Raw genomic sequence first — 19,448 nt, 5'->3', positions numbered from 1 at the left:
AGTTTATACTGAAGTTTTTAGAATGCTAAGATGACCCTTAGGTCACCTCCTAAGAGGTTTTCGGATCTTCTGATCCTCAAGGCAATCTTTTAGCTTCTAATTGTACAATTTGATGCAGAGGAAGCATGTACAGTAAAGCATTTAGTGCGCCAAGGAATTTGACTGTATTTGAAAGTTCCAATCGTGTACCTTTCAATATCATGTTGTTTAGTGAGAATTTCCTCCTACGCGTGAAGGGCACAATAGTGGTTTTGGACGGATTTACACTCAATCCTTCTCTATCGCACCATTTGGATACATAGTTTAAAGCAGTTTGCATTCTGTTGGCGATAATGTCATTGTATTTGCCTCGTACTATTATGACAATATCGTCAGCGAAACCAATTACTTCGAAGCCCTGGGTTATAAAGTATTTGAGAAGATCATCTACTATTAAAGACCACAGTAAAAGTGATAATACGTCTCCTTGTGGGCACCCTTTGATTGCTCTAACACTAAAATGAGAATTTCCAAGGTTAGCTGATATTTCTCTCTTTATTAACATTTCTTTAATCCAATCTACAATGCATTTATCGAAGCCACGATGTTACATTTCCTTTTTTATGTAATTATGAGAAGTGTTGTCAAAAGCTCCCTCTATATCTAAGAAAGCAGCAAGGGAAATTTCTTTCGCTTCAAAAGATTTTTCTAATTTTGTAACAACTGCATGTAATGCAGTTACTGATGACTTACCTTCCTGATAAGCGAATTGGTGTTTGCTTAACGGTAGTTGGGTTAAATATGATGACTTGATATGTTCATCTATTATTTTTTCCATTGTTTTCAGTAGAACGGAGGACAAGCTTATAGGCCTAAAGGATTTTGGTGAGGTTTTATCCTTTTTATTTGCCTTGGGGATAAATGTCACCCGTACTTGTCGCCAAACTGATGGAATGTAGCTCAACGATAAACTTGCTTGAAACAGCTTTGTGAGGATAGGTATTAAAATTGCCTTACCTTTTGCAGTAGTACAGGAAAAATTCCATCACTACCCGGTGATTTGAAAGGTTCAAAGGAATCTATTGCCCATTCAACCTTTCTTTCAGTAAAAATTTGTGTGGCTAGAATACGTGCATCGTTCCTGGATCTTTCTAACTAGCTCAGTCATTTTGTTCATTGTTTGATGAATCTGATGGTTGATTTCAATGCATCATGATTTCAAATTGAATCATGATTTCAATTCCTATTGCACGCATGTTCGCATTTATGTCTTCATTTGAACTGATTATAGACCCCGGAAAATGAGTGTTCATCATCAATTCTAAAGTTTCACTCACAGATGTAGTGAATAAGCCGTTATCTTTTTTAAAGTACCGAGTCCATTAGAATGATCTTTGGCTAGGATTTTTTGCAACCTGGCAGCTGCTGGAGTATTTTCTATGTTTTCACATGTATGCCTCCAATGTATCCTTTTAGATCGCCTAATCTCTTGGTTGTAATCGGTGGGGAATTGTTTGTATTCAGGGTGGCCAGTGAATTTTGAAATTCAAATTCCCGGTTATTTCCCGGTTTTCTCCCGGTATTATGAAAAATTTACCGGTACAAAAAATATATAAGTAGAAAAAAAAATCAAAACCCACGAATTCATAAATGTTAAAAATAGAAAAAAAAATCCATATAAACAATTATACTGTAACTGCAAAATTAAATGTAGAAGAGTGATTTTCACTGGCTAAATAATACTATTTTTTACTTAATTAGTTTGATTTTTTATTCTAGTAAGGCCGTTACAAATATTAAATTGACTTTTTGTCTTACTGGTCTCCGAAAGGTCAAGGGGGGGAATAATAAAAAATAAATATTAAAATAAAAAAAAATCAAAAAACTCCTCGGATTTGTTAAAGAATGTTTTGAAAATCCTCAAAATTGTTCGAATTTTATTTTGTTGCCCCCTCAAAATATTATTTTTTGGCAAAAAAATCCGAGGGAGAGGGAGACAAAATGGATTTTTAATATTTGTATCGGCCTAAGTATGAACTCATGACAAATTATTTAGACATTGCGATTCTGTAGAAAAATATCGAAAAATATAAAAAAATAAAATGTTCTAACATCTCCTCTGTATCGAATTTATTCAAACCATTCAACAATTTGATAATAAACCCTATTTTTTAAGAACATGTGTACAATGTTCTATAAATCGAAAGTCCATATTCTTGTTAACGTTTGAAAGTATAGTTCGTCCGTAAACGAGAATACCGAACCTAAATCTCATATGATGTCACGAATTAATATAATGTGTAACTGTGAATCAAATTTCCATCGTCACAACTCTTTGATGCATAATGAGGATCGTGTAAGACAAATTTGATTTTTTTTGTTGAATACAAGATTATTGTTGAAGACGAAGATCTTTTCACCTTTTTTGAATGGCTTTGGCAATGTTTCAATATTTGAAATAAAAGAGGAGGGATAATAAATATATTTATTTGGACAAATTGGAGAACCTAAAAGGAATCGATTGAGATAAATAAAAATTAAGCAAAGTTCAAATCAGATTTGATACAAACAAAATCGGTGCAATCAAAGTTGATTGCTCGTGTTCCAGGTACATATAAGTAACCCGGCGTTGTTATTAATTACTATGTCTGAAACTCTAGCCAACTTGATTGAATGGGATATCTAGGGTCTTCATAAATACATGACCTACTTTAGAAATTTGTAAACTCTGAAATATACTGGAATGAGCAAATGAGTCTACCAATTCTCTCATGATGTTTGAGATTACTGCACTATTTTTTACAACAGAGCTGCCCAACGTACGGCCCGCGGGCCGGATCCGGCCCTTGGCTCCATTTCTTGTGGCCCGTGGCGTGTAAGACAAAATTCTTCATAACCAGCCCGAAAGATTTTCTATCAAGCTCGAAAAGCTTCTTCTTATTATTTATTAATCAATACCATAGATATTACTGATAAAAAATAAATCTATGCTAGCACAGATTCGAATAATCCAGCACGGGCCAGTTCTGTTGTTAATGAGATTTTGGCAATACTGATGAAAGCTTTCCAGCTTTCCAGCTTTCCGGTTTTTAGCGATATCGTGTGCTCTAAAGCACGGTGAAGAGTAAAAGTTCTCTCAGAAGATTTGAAAATTACGTTAGTTCTACCTGCTCACAATCGATGAAAATATTCAATGTGAAAAACAAGACGCAGACTGCCTTCATAAGTGGCGTTTCTGATCATCTGAAGTCCGGTATAGACCTGAAGAAAGCTGTTTAGCTCTGTATGAAGGAGCTTGAACACTTCTTTGAAAGCTTAAGGCCTAACAACTGATGGAGCTCTGGCAACGACGGGAAAGAACACGGGCATTGTGACACTTGAAAATTAAAGCAATTTGTAAATTTGTTTATTATAAAAGTTAATAATTGATTAAATTACCCAGCCACAAGAGTTGAGATTTGTTATGTTAGTTCGTTGGCTAACCCATGGTACAATATTTTTACAAGATGATCCTGAATGGATGAGTGGCTTGACCTTTATAATACATGTCACCAAACATTTCAATGACTTGAACATAGAACTGCAAGTCAGGGATCAACACGTCGAACTTTTATTATTCAACATAAAAACTATTGGAACAAAATTGAAACAATTTGACACAATTGATTTTCGAAAACAGATACTTTTCTCTAATCCTGTAGAAAACAGTTCATGCAAATCTGTTAAATATGCTGTTAAACTCGAATCCTTTCGACAGACATTTTCAGACCTATTTGCTAATTTTTGAGAACACAGTTCCTTAACACCTTTTACTGATGTGAATAATGTACCTGAAATATTTCAAATGGAGATAATTGACCTCCAATGCAAAAACGAGCTCAAATCTAAATTTTAGAAAGGCACATCTCTTATAAGATATTTTCTCTCTTCAGACGTACATATATGTATGAACAACTGTTATCAAGAATGAAAGCAGTAAAAAGTAATTGTTAATCTTCATCTGCTTACAAAATTTGATCACCGATCGTGAAATCAATATGCATCGAGTATTGGAAAAAAATCCAACAATTCCATGACCTGTTATGTAAAACGAAAGAGAAAATAAGCACAATTAAAAAAAATCAAACGCTTTAATATCGTGCTTAGTTTTTCTTTTAAAAAAATTAGCCATTCTGCAAAACTAAACGCCATTCTGAAAAAAAAACTTACTTTGGGTATTTTTAAAATGTATAAAAAATATGTACCGAATATTTCCTGGCCCGCCAGCAAATGGTCATTCTGAAAATTGGCCCGTGGCTTGAAAAGGTTGGGAAGGCCTGTTTTACAAAGAGACAAATGCAGATTTTAAAATTTTCCCGGTGGTTATTAAATTTCCCGCATATTTTCCGACATTTTCCTGGTGATTTTCAATTCTGGTTTTTTCCAGTTCTCCCAGTTTTCCCGATTCGCTGGTCACCATGTGTATTGTTCCCACTGTTGTGTTCGCTTAGCCCGGTTGAAAAGTTTTCGGGTTCTTTTGCGCAGTTTTGTAGTCTGTTGTTCCACCATGGTATGTCTCTATTTGTAGAGCGTAACTTAAGGGTACAACTTTCATTAAAAGAGTTTTGGATTAGCCTAGAAAGCTGATTTGAGCTTTCCTCAAGTTCATCCCAAGAGTTTAAGTTAGATACAAATATATTTTTTCGGCATCTAACTTAGAATTATATAGCTCCCAATCAGTTTTTCTGGGATCTTTGATATATTTTGTGAGTTGTTGTCCAGTCTCATACTCAAAATGATATGTTTATGTCTGCCCTTATAGACTAGGAAACGGCATGAACTTTTGTATGTAGAGGTTTTAGGAACGATGCAGATTCTTATGATGATATTAGACCCTCCTCTTCTGGAAGAGGACTCTCATACAAATGAAGCACACATTTCTGCTTTAATCGAAAATTAATCTAAAAAATTGAATCCAAATTTGCAAATTTCGAATACTTAACGTCTTTTAAATAATGTAAAAAATATATATTTAATCAATTTTAGGTTAAACGATGCTCGTCGGTTCTGGTACTACAGTATATTAACAATATATTCCACCGTCTAAGACGAATTAAGTACTGTCCATTTAATTACTCCAGTTAATTTTCGTTATCTTTTCAGATACGTATTTCGACCACAACTGTGTGGTCGTCTTGTCAAGTACAAGACACTGAAGACGACCACACAGTTGTGGTCCAAATACGTATCTGCAAAGATACCGAAAATTAACTGGTGGAATTAAATGGACAGTACTTAATTCGTCTTAGACGGTTGAATACATTCCACTAAAAGAGCTATATATATTTTTCTGAATATATTCCACCTCGTGAGTCTTCATATGTTGAATAATGGGCAGCACTGTCCTATCCAGCCGCTGGAGCCATCCCATTCTTACACTATGTTTCACAGTTGAATAATAGATAATACCCTAAAAGTAGGCAATTATTTATGGTTGAAATGCGCTATGTAGGAACGGGAATGATTATAATTTTTTTGATGAGCTTGGAAAGTATTGAAGTTGCAAAAGGAAAACGGTCCTGTCAGTCACATAAGGGTTAAAACACTACGGTGTTGCTATCACTTTTAATATAATCCGTGGTCTGCGTAAAAATCCGAATAGAAATTTTTTGTATTTTAACACTTTTTTTTTAAATAAATGCCATCGCCGGATATTTTGTTCGTATTTTTGCTAAAATCAAATCACATAGAATTGTGTGTGGTATCTTTTTAGCGTGTGTTTGATATGCTCACAAACACATTCTCTCGCTCTATTCCGAAGTGTGCTGCTGTCAAAGAAAACGAACAGTCCCGATTTTATTTAGTGAAACATAGAGCAAATATTGCATAAATTTGCTCTTTGTGGTAATAATCAAGTGGTGATAAAGTGTAAAAAGTAGTGTACGTACTTAATTTGTCGTGTCAAACGCAATAAAGAGGAGAAACAGGCGATCCAAAAAGTAAGTAACAGTTTGCTATCCGTGCGCTGCTTTCTTTGGCAATGCAATAATGGCAAGGATTTCGAAGGTTCAAATTTGTTTCGATGATTAACTCATCAAATCTTGCTACTTTTACACAAACAACTTATTCAAATGAAAGCTTAGACTTGAAATTGTGTGATTGAATCAAAATTATGTTCATAAATAGTGTATGTTTGCTGGAAAACGCAAATATTGTTGAGGGTGCCAACAACTGTCGCACCCTGCCAATGCCGTATTCTACCCTACATAACCTTGCAAAAAAAAGAAAATTGCTCAGGAAAGTATGATTTTTTTTCGTATATTTGAGAAACTATATGTGCACGCACTTTAAAGAGTGATTATGGAGTACTGCTTAATGTTTTCCAACTGGAAGTGCCCCAGGGTGTTGAGTTTCGTCAAAAAACTATTGATCTGTATCGAAGAAATCGAAAGATTCGGTGTCATTTTGTTCAAAACAGTTTTTTGTTGTTTTCTAAAAATGTGTGAAAAGGATACACATCTAGAACAACATATGAAAAGGGCGTAACAGCCAAAATTTATTCCTTCTGATTCTTCGTCTACATAATATTATGTAGCTATACATGTAGACGAGGAATCAGAAGGAATAAATTTTGGCTGTTACAACCTAATCAAATGTTCATTCATTCAAAGCATTCACTGTCGTTTTCATTTTTTTTAAATATCCTAGTAACTTTTTCTTGTAGGTTTGTTTTTCTTGAGCGACTATCTGGTACTTAGGCTGCGATTAAAAATAGTCGGATGAGTAGATTTTTTATGCGCTGTACAATATCACAACTAGAGATTTATGAACCATCTTTCCCATTTCTTACTGCTTGCTTGTTATAGGATTTCCCATGTAACACTGTCAAGACTGAACTTTTTCCCAACAGACTATTGCATTGCAGGGGAGTTTCAATCAAATATTATTACCGTTAAAGATTTTTGAGGAATGAGACTCCTTCTGATAGTTCTTGCTGTTACCCTATACCCCTCCATCTGATTTATCAATCTCGTACATCAATTATTGACAGTTGTTGATTGCCATTAGCGCCTCTTGTTAGAACATAGCTGATAACTAGTTGTACCACATCCTGCCCTGTACCTCTTATCAGCGGACGCCCACAGTTCAACGTCTGCCAGGAACCTCCAAATGTCTTGTTGTATCGCAAAAGTGCAAATTTACAGCTCATGCACTCTGTTTTGGGGGAAGAACGTTGATTTTGGGCAAAACAGCTTCGTCAGTTTTGGTCAGCTGATATCGAAATTACTCACCCACTGACCTCGAGGTCTCCAAAGTATAAGATTCGCAACGCATCGTTTCGCAATAGACAGTACTTCGTTTATTATCAACCAACTGCCATGTCTGCGACGAAAATGATTCTACTTTCTCTGGTGCTATCAGCCGGAGCATCCCAACTTATATCGTCGCCGTCCAGTCTGGTGGCTAGACAAAATTTAGAGGAGGAGTCGCCCGTTGACGGCGGAGAAGAGTACCCCGAAAACGGAGGTGTTGTAACGGATTCACCCGGAAATGGTGCCGAATGGGATCCGGTTTGTCCTCGTACGGGAAGTGCAGCGGTCTGTTTGGATTGTACCAAGATTTCGGTGTGTTTAAGAGGAACGGTTCTTCCAGCCCGGGACTGCCCTCTGGATGCTCCTTACTGTGTGAACTCAGACATTTCGGGGGCTCACTGTTCAGCAAGGCCGGATGAAGAACGTGAAGGCTGCACCAGCAGTTTCCGGTGTTCATCCGAGGGGTACTTTCCAGGTGAGTTAAAAATAGCGTAATGGAGTTAGTGATTTGTCTAAACGGATTCACATGTCTTCAGATCCAAACAACTGCTACTACTATTACTTGTGCGATGCTGATCTGAATGCCTTCAAATATGACTGCATGCCTGGATACGTGTATGACATGACCAACAAAAATTGCCGAAGACAAATCTTCCCATCGGAATGTAAGACTCTGGATTGTGCGAAATCCAACGGGGTGTGGGTCTATTACGATAACAACAAACAGTTCTACGGCTACTGCTACCAGTCGGAGTCCGGATCGGAAGAAGTAGTGTTGTTCAAATGTAGCGATGGATCTGAGTTCAACGGTCAACAATGCCAGTACAAATGCAGGTCCGAAGGCAAATTTCCCGACACCCAGGATCGGTCAAGGTATTTCGAATGCTACTTCGTTGGGTTCACTCTGAATTCTCGAGTGAAGCAGTGTGCAACGGGAATGGTTTTCGATGAGAATGCGAAGATCTGCAAATCTAGCCAGGGAGTTAGGCATAGGTGAATTGAATAAACTAGATCACTTTTTTTTTTTGTAATTTAAGGCATTTATTCACTTTTGTGGATCAATGGTTTTGTTTATTCACTACGCTTTGTTTGGTTGAAGGCTAAGTGAGAGTTCTAGTGCTAAGTTTGTGTCATGGAATTTATCAGAAAATAAATATTTTGATGATTTGCTAACCTAAAACAACTACTTAAACTTATCGATTTTAATATTTAAAATAAGATCTGAATTTAGATTTGGGACCATCTTACTACTAAGCTGAAAAACACTATTGCAAAATAGGAAACCATATCTTACATTAACTTAATCCAATGAAAAGAAGGAAACCTTCAAAAAACCTATAAATAAAACAAAGATAAACAGACGTAACATTTGATCATCCAAACACTCAGTTCCAAATGCTTCCTTGGTAAAATCGTGTGCGCATATTTGACGTTCGAAGATTATTTTCATCTGGTCGAATATAAATATTGTAATTAACTAATGGAGAGAGATTTTATTTTTATCGAGAATATTTTTTTCCATTTGATGGTTCAAATATTACGCCCATTTATCTGCGATTAAAATATCCAATCATTCGCCACCCAGTGCACATCAGGACCAATACTTGTTGCTGTAGGCTTGCTGCATCTGGTGGTACTCCATTGGCCCGGAAGGAGCCGACGGTGGACAACTTGGCCCCAAGTTGGCGGCGTAGCTCTGTCCGGGGTGCGGCGGATACGTTTGACTCCAGGCTGTTTCCTGCGGGGCGATGTTGGTTGCCGCCGCCGCGGTGACCGAACTCAATTTGGTTGCATAGCTATCACCCAGTGCAGCCGAAGGTCCATGAGACGCCGTTGGACTCAGCTTGACCGACGACGATGCGTTCTCGTGTGCCGGTTTGATGTATTCTTCGTTCATCATCTTGGTGTACTCCGGAGGGATAAAATCTGAAGCGATAAACAAATATTCAGAATATTGTTCGAAGTATGAAATACAAAAAAACTCACCTTGACTATTCTGATGGAAGCCCATGGGATTCGGCGCGAAATTCTGCCCGCCAAAGTGTCCATGCTGGAAGCCGGAAGAAAACGAGGCCGGATTCTGGCTAACGAAGTCGTAGTTGGCGGCCGCCGCCATTTGGTAGGACTCCTGGGATGCCACTCCTGGATGGTACTGCGACATTGGAAGCGATCCGAGCGAACCCAACGGGGTGGACATCTGCGAGCCGGCATGTTTCCGCAGCCGAGCGCGACGGTTGCTGAACCACACCTGGATGCGTGCCTCCGTCAAGTTGGTGGATGATGCCAGTTCCTCCCGCGTGTACACGTCCGGGTACTGAGTTCGTTGGAAGGCTTTTTCCAGTGCTTCCAGCTGCTCACCGGTGAAGGTCGTTCGAGATCGGCGCTGTTTTCGTTTTAGGAGAATCCCCGGCTCGGATTCGGTTTCACTCGAGTCGGATCCGCGACCTAATGAGACGGGAAGAGCGAGCAAAGATGTAGGGCAATTAGTCAGCTTTTAAAATGTCACGCGCCGTAATTGATTTCGATTTGGCATGAAATTGCCCAAGATTCGTCATTGCGGAGTTAGCTAACAGATCAAAATTTAATTTCATGCTTGATTTGTGTGCAGCCGACCAGAAACTTCAGTCGTGTGAGTGCGCGACTATGGTGGGAAGACAGCGAGAGTGAATATTTTCACACTATTTTAAGAGACATATGCAAATGATGAAGAATGTTTGAATAGCATAAATTATTAAGATTGTACAGAATAGATAATGCTAATGAAAAAAGAAAATATTTGCTTTGCGATTCGTTAGCCTAAGATATTCTTCTGCATATAAAAGAGCATGTTCAGTTGGTTCGCCTTCACATATGCAACATATTGTCATGTGACTTGCATACAACTCAGTAACTTGGTCGGAAACTTGCGTACATTTTTCACATTAGAACTGGACTCCTAGCATCTAATTGGAAAGTTCCATATCCTAGAAATTAGAGTACTTTCATGTTCTATTACGCAATCAAAGACGAGAAACTTCAATGCAACACTGGAAAACATCAAGTACTTATCAAACATATGTGGAGGAGCAAACCTGATAGTAGTTGAGTTGAATCCAATTTATATTTCACTTATTTTGATTCTTATCATTATTAAGACCTGGTTCCCCCGTAAAGCTGATAGATCACTTTGACGTAGTGTTTCACGGTGTAAGATCTACCAAACCGAGCCCTAGCTCAATACATTTTTCAAGCTAGGGCAATAAGTTGTGGTATTTCAAGGATTTATCGTATTTAGTCCTCTACCAATTGCAGTTTTTGAATTATAACAAAATTAACTTTACCCTGCATATGGTTGAAAGATTCAAATTCCTCTCGTTTGAGGCTAAATTGTATGCAGCGGAAACAGATTTTCTAGCAATTAGTTATAAAACCAGGGCCCATCGACCTAGGCTGAACTAACTGGTGGAAAAATTCGAGTTGGGGTTTTACGGATGTACTAACTCTTCATGAACTGGTAAACAATGGTAGTTCGAGAAACACACGGAAATTCTTGTTACTTAATAACTTATCTAGATTGAAATGGTCTTGTAGATAGAGCTAAATCCCGGGTTTGTAGCTTTATTGGTCATATTCTAGAAGCAAGACAAGGATGTGGCCAGGGCTCCGATGCATGGCCAATTAACAGTATTACTGTTCTGTTTTCTCAAGGAAGATTTGATAAGGGGCGCGCCTTCAATGAGATTGCTCTCTGTGAAGGGTCTAAATAGCGGGACCGTGTCATGTACTCTTGGGAAAACAAAACAAGAACTGTATCGAAACCGATACTTCATTGCTTCTCAATAGTAATGGAGTAATTCGACATGTGTGTGTGTGTGTGTCATCCTCTATCCCTCACCCAGCTGGGGCGTTGGTCAAGTAGTACTACGAATAATTTGATCATATCGCATGTTTTGTACTGGTGCCCTTTTTGTTATGAAGACTAGTACTACAAAAAGGAATCACTTATGATGCAAGGAACCTCAGGAAGTGTAGGGAATGGGATGTACTAGTTGTACATAGCAGGTACAGCAAAACATCGCAAGGACGCCCTTATTCGCACCAACTACTCAAGGAATAGAAGGTCGGGAAGAGCCACCGTTGCTAACCAAAGCGTGAACCGGATATCTGGGACTCCCACAATATCCGCGGCAATAGTAGCAAACGATGCCCTGTGCGTATTTAGTAGTCAATGATATGATTTATAAAGCATCAAAAACATAATAGGGTAAGATGGTGTAATTCACCCCCCGCGGGTGATTAGGGGGGGTCTTTTATACCTTATTACCCTAAAATAGAATAATTAGAACTGGCTCACCAATGTAATTTATCCTTTCGTTGTTAGCAGCTTCGGAAGAACTGCCAAATGGTGTCATTCAGCCATCTGAATCGAGACACATCCCCCGAGCCGACATCCCGTCTTTGAAACCATGCGCTGAATCCGAATACGTCTTCGAACATGATGAGGAAGTCTCGATACCCAACGATGGCAGCTGACTGCAGATCATCATCATGGGCACTGCTTCTCCAGAGGACTAACGTCTGGATTTTGCGTCCAGGTAGCACGTTGGAATTCTAGCTTGGAATCCTTCCGGCGATTGAACTGACGGCGTTGCTTATCACGAGTGCAATCAATTCGGCTTGTGCGGTTTCCAGAATCGTTGATAATCGGCCGAAAAACTTTTAAAAAAATTGACGGCAGAAACAAAATGCGACCGTCCACGCACAAATGCTCACTGCGACTTATCAGGATAAGACAAAATCTTGTGTAAATGTCGTAAGTAATGGCGTAATTCGACATGCACTTAATCACTAAGGATACGGGGAATGCTACAATAGATCTAATAACTGGTCGCAGTGGCACACCCGAACAGGAAAAAAAGACCTGGTTGGCAAATAAGACTTGGGGATCTGTATCGCCAACGGACAGTATAGTTGATTAATTTCTCCTGACTGCTGGAACGATTATACCGCAGAAGCTTTTTCGATCATGGTTGAGTTGTCGGACGTACACTTGTTCCAACTGAGAAAGTTGGTGACTCGGTTGGACCACGTTGGAATACAAGAATTATGGACTCAGTCCATTGGACTGATTGATAGCGTTTAGGGATGAAAGATGTTTCCCTTGGCTTCCTGATAGGGATAAATATGATTTACTTCCAGGACGAGCGGAAAAGGCTAAAGCTTAGTATGCAGTTCTCAAGGAAAATGCTCAAGGAAAATTTGATCATATTACCAAAGTAATTTGGACTGGTAAATGCAATCCAAAAAGTAGGCCTTTCATGGATCCTCGATAATTATGTTGCGATGAATAATAAAGAAGCATTAATGACCAGTCAGATCGAATAGACTCATAACTACCCTCAACGCCTGTCGTTTTGTCGGGTTCTTTGTGTGACGCCAAGGATGTGGAGAATGTAAAGCATCCAAATAAATTCCAGCATGCGTTCAGAAGAGCTATTATTGTCTAGGTGAAACCATTTTACTGAAGCTTGCTTGCCTTCTTCGACTCGTGCAATAAACTTTGAATTAGTATTAGTAATCGCAGTTCCGTAAATGGAAACCACCGAGAGAGACGGTACATGCTGCATAAAAGAAGGATAAAAGCAACATCATATATGCCGTCTTTTCAAGAAATATTCCGTGGTTTTCTGAACTGTTCAGCAGGAAAAAACGTGTGTCCTTCTCCTTTGACATGACTGACCTCGAGCGCCAACTTCATTGATTAAAGAATGCTTAGCCCAGCTGTGCGTCCGATGAATTTGCCTCAGCTATTTTAATATTCGCTGTTGAGTTTCTCCGACCACTTGTTTCTCCGAACCAACTGTTCTTTCAAGGATTCGCCTATGTTCATTAAGAAATGTTTTTACAATTCACCCAGGAGCGTTTTTGGAAATACTCCTAGCAATTCTTCTGTAAATTTACCCAGAAAATTCTCCCCAAGCAATCCATCTGAAGATTTCCACAGGTGTACTTCCGGAAACTCCAGTAATTCATCTGGGAACTACCACAAGCATTTGCACCAAGAAATTCCTTCGGAAACTTATTATAGATATTTCTCTTGGAAACCCAGATGAAATTTTCTCAGTGGTTCATCCGGAAGTTTCCCCTAGAAGTACCCAGAATTCCTACAAAACTTTCATACGAATTTATTCGAAGACTTTCTTAGAATTCATTCTGAAACTCTAACAATATCATTTGCATTTTTTTTAGTTCCTACAAGAATTCCTCCGGAGGTTACTCAAAGAATTCCTCCAACACTTTCTTTAGGAATTCCTTCCGAAGATCCGCCGGGAATTCCTCCAAACCATCCTCTAGGAATTCCACTGGAACTTCCTCTAGGAATACCTCAGGAAGTTCCTCCAGTAATTCTTCCGAAAGTTTCCCCAGTAATTCTTCCGGGAGATCCTCCAGCAATACCTCTGAAAATTCCTCCAGGAATTGCTCCGGAAGTTCCTCCTGGAATTCGTCCGAAAATTCCTCCAGGAATTCCTCCGGGAGCTCCTCCAGGGATTCCACCATAAGTTCCTCCAGGAGTTTCTCCATTAATTTTTCTGGAAGTTCCTCCAGGAGTACCTCTGGAAATTCCTCCGGGAATTGATCAGGAATTTCTCCGAAAGTCCCTCCAGGAAATCGTCCGGAAATTCCTCCAGGAATTCCTCCGGAAATTCCTTCCGGAATTCCTCCGGAAATTCCTCCAGAAATTCCTCCGGAAATTCCTCCAGGAATTCCTCCAGGAATTCCTCCGAAAATTCCTCCAGAAATTCCTCCAGAGCTCCTCCAGTAATTCTTCCGGAAGTTTCTCCAGTAATTCTTCCGGAAGTTCCTCCAGAAATACCTTTGGAAGTTCTTCCGGGAATGGCTCTGGAAGTTCCTCCAGGAATTCCTCCGAAAGCTCCAACAGAAATTCCTCCGGAAGTTCCTCCAGAAATTCCTCTGGAAGTTCCTCCAGTAATTCCTCCGGAATTCCTCGAGGAATTCGTCCGAAAATTCCTCCAGGAATTCCTCCGGGAGTTTCTCAGAAGTTCCTCCAAAATTCTTCCGGAAGTTCCGCCAGGAGTACCTATGAAAGTTCCTACAGGAATTCCTCAGAAAGTTCCTTCAGGAATTCCTCAGAAAGTTCCTTCAGGAATACCTCAGGAAGTTCATCCGGAAATTCTTCCTTAAGTTCCTCCAGTAATTCTTGCGGAAGTTCATCCAGGAATTCTTTCGAAAGTTCCTCCAGGAATACCTCTGGAAGTTCCACCGGGAATTGCTCCGGAAGTTCCTCCAGTAATTCTTCCGAAAGTTCCTCCAGTAATTCTTCCGGTAGTTCCTCCAGTAACTCTTCCGGAAGTTCCTCCAGTAATTCTTCCGGAAGTTCCTTCAGAAATACCTCTGGAAGTTCCTCCACGAATTCGTCCGGAAATTCCTCCAGAAATACCTAAGTAAGTTCATTCGTAATTCTTCCGGAAGTTCCTCCAGTAACTCTTCCGGAAGTTCCTCCAGGAAATTCGAAAGAATTCTTCTGAAAGTTCTTCCAGGAATACCTCCAGAAGTTCCACGGAATACCTCCAAAGTTGCTCGGAATTTCTTCCAGGAATTCCTCCGAAAGTCCCTTCAGGAAATTCTCCAGGAATTCCTCCAGGAAACCCTCCGGAAGTTCTACCAGCGATTCTTCTGGCAGTTCCTCTAGGAATTCGTCCGAAAATTCCTCCAGCAATTCCTCCGGAAGTTCCTTAAGAAATTCTTCCAAAAATTCTTCCAGGAGTTCCTCCAGGGATTCTCCTGGATGTCCCTCCAGGAATTCCTCCGGGAGTTCCTCTAGTGATTCTTCCGGAAATTCTTCCAGGACTGAAGTTCATCCGGAAATTGCTCCGGAAGTTGCTTCAGGAATTCCTTCGAAAGTCCCTCCAGAAAGCCGTCCGGAAATTCCTCCAGGAATTCCTCCGGAAGTTCATCCGGAAGTTCCTCAAATGTCCTGATGTTCTTTCTCACATTCTTTTACGAATGCTTTGGAAAGTTCTTCCAGGAATTCCTCCAGAAGTTTCTTTAAAAATTCCTACAAAAAATCCTTAAAAATTTACTCTCGAATTTTCTTCAGAAATTTCTACGAAAGTTCTTTCAGGAATTTTTCCGGGTGTTCTTTCACGAATTCCTTCGAAAGTGCTATAAGGAATTTTTTCGCAACTTCTTTCAGTTATATTGGGCAATTCCTTGTGAAGTTGCATAACGGATTCCTTCAGAAGTTCCTTTGGCAAGTCCTCCAGAATAATGATGAATTTTGTATTAAAATTAAAAATCACTCTAAAAATGTTAAAAAAAAACCTCCGGATTTTTTTTAGGAATTCCTCCCTAAGTTCCAAGTTGATTCAGGAAACCTCTGAAAGTTCCATGAAGATTTTCTACGGAATTTCTTTTAGGAATTCCTTGGGAAGTTCCTTCAAGAACTCCCCCGGAAGCTGTAGCAACTTCCGGAAGAATTTCTAAAGCAACTTCCAAAAGATATACTTTTGTAATTTCAAGAAAAAATCCTCAAGGAACTTCCGGAAGAATTCTTGAAAAACTTCCGGAGGAATTCCTGTAGCAACTTCCAGAAGTATTCCATGATGGAATTTCCGAAGGAGCTCCTTAAGGAACTTGCAGAGGAATTCCTGAAAGAACAATTGGAGAAATTTATGAAAGATCCTTCGTAGGAATTTCTGATTAAAATTCGAGAGGAATTCCTTCAGGAACTTTTGGAAGAATTTTTGAAGAAACTTCCGGAAAAAATCCTGAAGAAACTTCCGGAGGAATTCCTGAAAGAACTTTCAAAAGCATTTCTGAAGGAATGAAGAAGAACATCTTGACATTTTTCTGATAAAACTTCCGAATGAATTCGTGGAGGAACTTCCGAATTTTGAATTTTCGGAGGAATCTTTAAAAGAACTTCCGGAAGAATTTTGTAAGGGACTTTTGAAGGACTTCCTTAAGGAACTTACGAAAGAATTCCTGGGGCAACTTTCGGAGAATTACCTAAAGAATCTCCCGGAAAAAATATTGAAGGAACAACCGAAGGAAACACTGGGGGAAATTACGGAGCAATTCCAGAAAAAAATAATACGGAGGAATTCCGGAAATAACTTTCGATGGAATTTCTAATACAGCATCCGATGGAACTTACGAAAGAATTCCTGAAGGAATACCAGGAAGAACTTCTGGACAAATTGATGGTATATGACTTCCATAAAAATACCCGGAGGAACTCCGGAGAAATTCCTGTAAGAACTGCTGGAGTAACTTCCGGAGGAATCACTGATAGCACTCTCAGAAGTATTCCTGGACGAATTCCTAAAGGAACTTCCGAAGGAAATAGTTAAGGAACTTCCAGAGGATCTCCTTCGGAAACTTATGGAAGAATTTCTGAAGCAACTTTTGAAGGAATACCTGAGGGAACTTCCGAAGGAGATATTGGAGGAACCGACGGAGAAATACCTTAAAGGACTTCCGAAGGAATTCCTGTAGTAACTTTCAGGGGAATTCTTGGTGGATTTTCCGGAGGAGCTCCATCCGGGCACTTTTGGAGGAATTCCTGAAGGAACTTACGAAGGAATTCTTAAAAGAACCTCCGGAGGAATTCCTGGAAGAACTTTTGAGAAGATTCCTGAAGGAATGTTGGCAAGAACTTCCGGACAAATTCCTGGACGAACTTCCTAAGGAATTTCTGATGGAATTTCATTTGGAAGTTCTAAAGGAGCTTTCTAGAGGAGCTTTTAAAGGAACTTAACGAGGTATTCCAGAACGAACTTCTGGATAAATTCCGGAAGAATTCCTGAAGGAACTTTCTGTGGAATTCCTGAAGGAACTTTTGGTTGAATTCCTGAAGGAACTTCCGGAGGAATTCTTGAAGGAACTTCCGGAGGAACCCCCGGTTTAATAACAGGACACTGCCCGAGTAAATATTATTTGAAAGTGCAAGATGATACCTGTCGTTTCTGTGAAAGGGACACGGAAGATTCGGAACATTTATTGTGTACCTGTGAAGCACTTTTCCAAAAAAGGCGCAAATTTTTCGATAAAGGACTAATACAACCATCAGATGTATGGATGACTTCTCCCAGTAAGGCAATACATTTCATAAGATATGTTATACCTCATTGGGAAAATCCCTACAATCAGCAAGTGGAAATCACTCAAATTCATAGTGATATGACACACTGACAAGGCACAAACATTAAAACGGGGCCTGCCCTCGGGCCTGCCACAATAGATCAACCAGCTGGTCGCAGTGGAAAATGTACCCGACAAGGAAGAAAAACCCTGAAGGAACTTCCGGAGGAACTCCTGAACGAACTTCCGGAGGAACTCCTGAAGGAACTTCCGGAGGAACTCCTGAAGGAACTTCCAGAGGAACTCCTGAAGTAACTTCCGGAGGAACTCTTGAAGGAACTTCCGGAGGAACTCCTGAAGTAACTTCCGGAGGAACTCCTGAAGGAACTTTCGGAGGAACTCCTGAAGGAACTGCCGGAAAAACTCCTGAAGGAACTTCACGGGGTATTCCAGAAAGAACATCCGGAGGTATTTAAAAATCAACCTCCGGAGGAATTCCAGAAAGATATTCCGGAGAAAATCCTGAATGAATGTCAGGTGGAATTCCTGAAGGAATTTTTGGTGCAATTCCTTCCGGAGGAAAGCCTACAGGAATCGTCGGAGGAATTCCCACAGGAATTATCGAACGAATTGTCGATGGATTAGCTGGAGGAACGCTCGGAGGAATTTTCAGAAGAATTTCTAGAGGAATTCAGGGAGTTATTACATGAGAAAATCCTGAACGATTTCTCGTTGGAATACCTGGAGAATTTTTCGGAATGCCTGGAAAAATTGTTAGAAATTATTAGTGAAATTCTCGGAGGAAATCCAGGATGAATTACGTAGAACCACAAGAAATTCTGAGGGAATTCAGGGAGGAATTCCTGGAGAAAATCTAAGTGGAACCCCTGGACGAATTTCCGGAGGAATTCCAGAACGGATTATTTTCGAAATTTTATAAAGAAATGCCCGAAGAAATCCTGAGTAGTTCCTGGATAAATTGCTGTATTTGCCGGATGAATTCCCGAAGAAACTTACTGGAAGAATTCGCGTAGAAATTGGAAGTATTCATGAATGAATTATTGGGGAAATTCGTGGAGGAATATATTTGGGATTTCGTGAAACAATTGCTGGAGGAATGCATGGAAGAATTCTCACGGGAATTCCTTGAGGAATTGCCGGTGGAAGAGTTCCAGTGCTTAAAATCTCAGGACGAATTTCCGAGAATTCTTCGACAAACTTTCGGTGGAATTTTCGGTGGAACTCCCGAAGGATTTGTCTTCTAAGTTTTTTTTTCATGGGCCGGAAGAATTCCCGGTGATGTTCCTGGTGGACGTCCCAGAGAAAACCCCGGAAAAGTTCTAGATAAATTATCTGAGGAATTACCGAAGTATGGCTTAGAAAAATTCAAAGCGGAGTTCCTGGGGTTGTTCTCGAATGAATTCCTAGAAAAAGTCGTGGAGGAAGGTGCTGAGGAATCTTCGTAGGAATTCCAGCAGGAATCCTCTTAGAAATGTGTGGATGATTTTTCGAATGGATTCCTTTAGGACTCGTGAAACAATATTTGAAGAAACTCAGGAGAAATTTCTGGACAAACTCCAGAATTAATCCCTGGAGGAACTGGACTAACGTACGGAAAAAAATCTAAATGAACATCAGGAGAAGTTCATGAATTTGATCGAATTCAATGAGTAGTCTCTGAAAGACTTCCTTGAGGATATCTCATAGGGGAGTTCTTTGATGAATTTCTGGAAAGTATCTCGGGAAATGTTTGGAAAATATCCTATAGATATTTTCTGGAAGAGCCTCTAAAGGACCTGATGGAGGATTTGCAAGAAACTCCAGAATACATTCTTTGAAGAACTTCAGAAAGAATTCCAGGGGAAATTATTGGAGGAACACCAGAATTATAGTATTTTCTGGAACTGCAGTAGAGAAATTTCAAAAAGAAACTGACGAAACTTCCGGAGAAATTTTAGGGAGTATTTTCAGGAAAAAAATGTCATTTAATGATTACTGAATTTAAAAAAAACACATAGAATCTTGAAAAATTTTACACAATATTGGTTACACCTTGCTCGAAGACCACAATGATCCATGAGACGGGCAAGACTA

The 19,448-nt window shown here is 39.6% G+C and overlaps 2 protein-coding genes across 4 annotated transcripts in view; one reads left to right on the top strand and one right to left on the bottom strand.

The window, feature by feature from the left end:
- The first annotated feature begins 7,262 nt into the window (after positions 1 to 7,262).
- Positions 7,263 to 8,296, top strand: LOC134204068 (uncharacterized). The gene is made up of 2 exons (XM_062678899.1): positions 7,263 to 7,746; positions 7,808 to 8,296. The coding sequence occupies exons 1-2, from the start codon at positions 7,338 to 7,340 to the stop codon at positions 8,266 to 8,268; spliced, it is 870 nt and encodes a 289-aa protein (XP_062534883.1). The 5' UTR covers positions 7,263 to 7,337; the 3' UTR covers positions 8,269 to 8,296.
- Positions 8,297 to 8,325: 29 nt separating this feature from the next.
- Positions 8,326 to 19,448, bottom strand: part of LOC134204067 (protein gooseberry-neuro-like) — a 198,474-nt gene continuing 187,351 nt past the window's right edge. For 2 of the 3 annotated variants that reach the window (XM_062678896.1, XM_062678897.1), the window contains exons 6-7: positions 9,258 to 9,716; positions 8,326 to 9,197 (exon numbers count right to left, since the gene is read on the bottom strand). In XM_062678896.1, coding sequence (XP_062534880.1) covers positions 8,863 to 9,197; positions 9,258 to 9,716 — 794 coding nt within the window. In that variant the 3' untranslated portion in view covers positions 8,326 to 8,862. The remainder of the gene's footprint in view (positions 9,198 to 9,257; positions 9,717 to 19,448) is intronic. The other variant, XM_062678898.1, reaches the window with a different exon arrangement.

The sequence above is a fragment of the Armigeres subalbatus genome, unplaced genomic scaffold, assembly GCF_024139115.2.
Source record: "Armigeres subalbatus isolate Guangzhou_Male unplaced genomic scaffold, GZ_Asu_2 Contig378, whole genome shotgun sequence".
NCBI classification, from domain to species: Eukaryota; Metazoa; Arthropoda; class Insecta; order Diptera; family Culicidae; genus Armigeres; species Armigeres subalbatus.
This window is presented reverse-complemented; position numbering and strand designations above follow the sequence as displayed.

Coding starts and splice junctions, on each gene's coding strand:
- LOC134204068 (XM_062678899.1), top strand. CDS start 7,338: ATGTCTGCGACGAAAATGATTCTACTTTCTCTGGTGCTATCAGCCGGA. Junction 7,747..7,807: donor ATCCGAGGGGTACTTTCCAG/GTGAGTTAAAAA, acceptor ACATGTCTTCAG/ATCCAAACAACTGCTACTAC.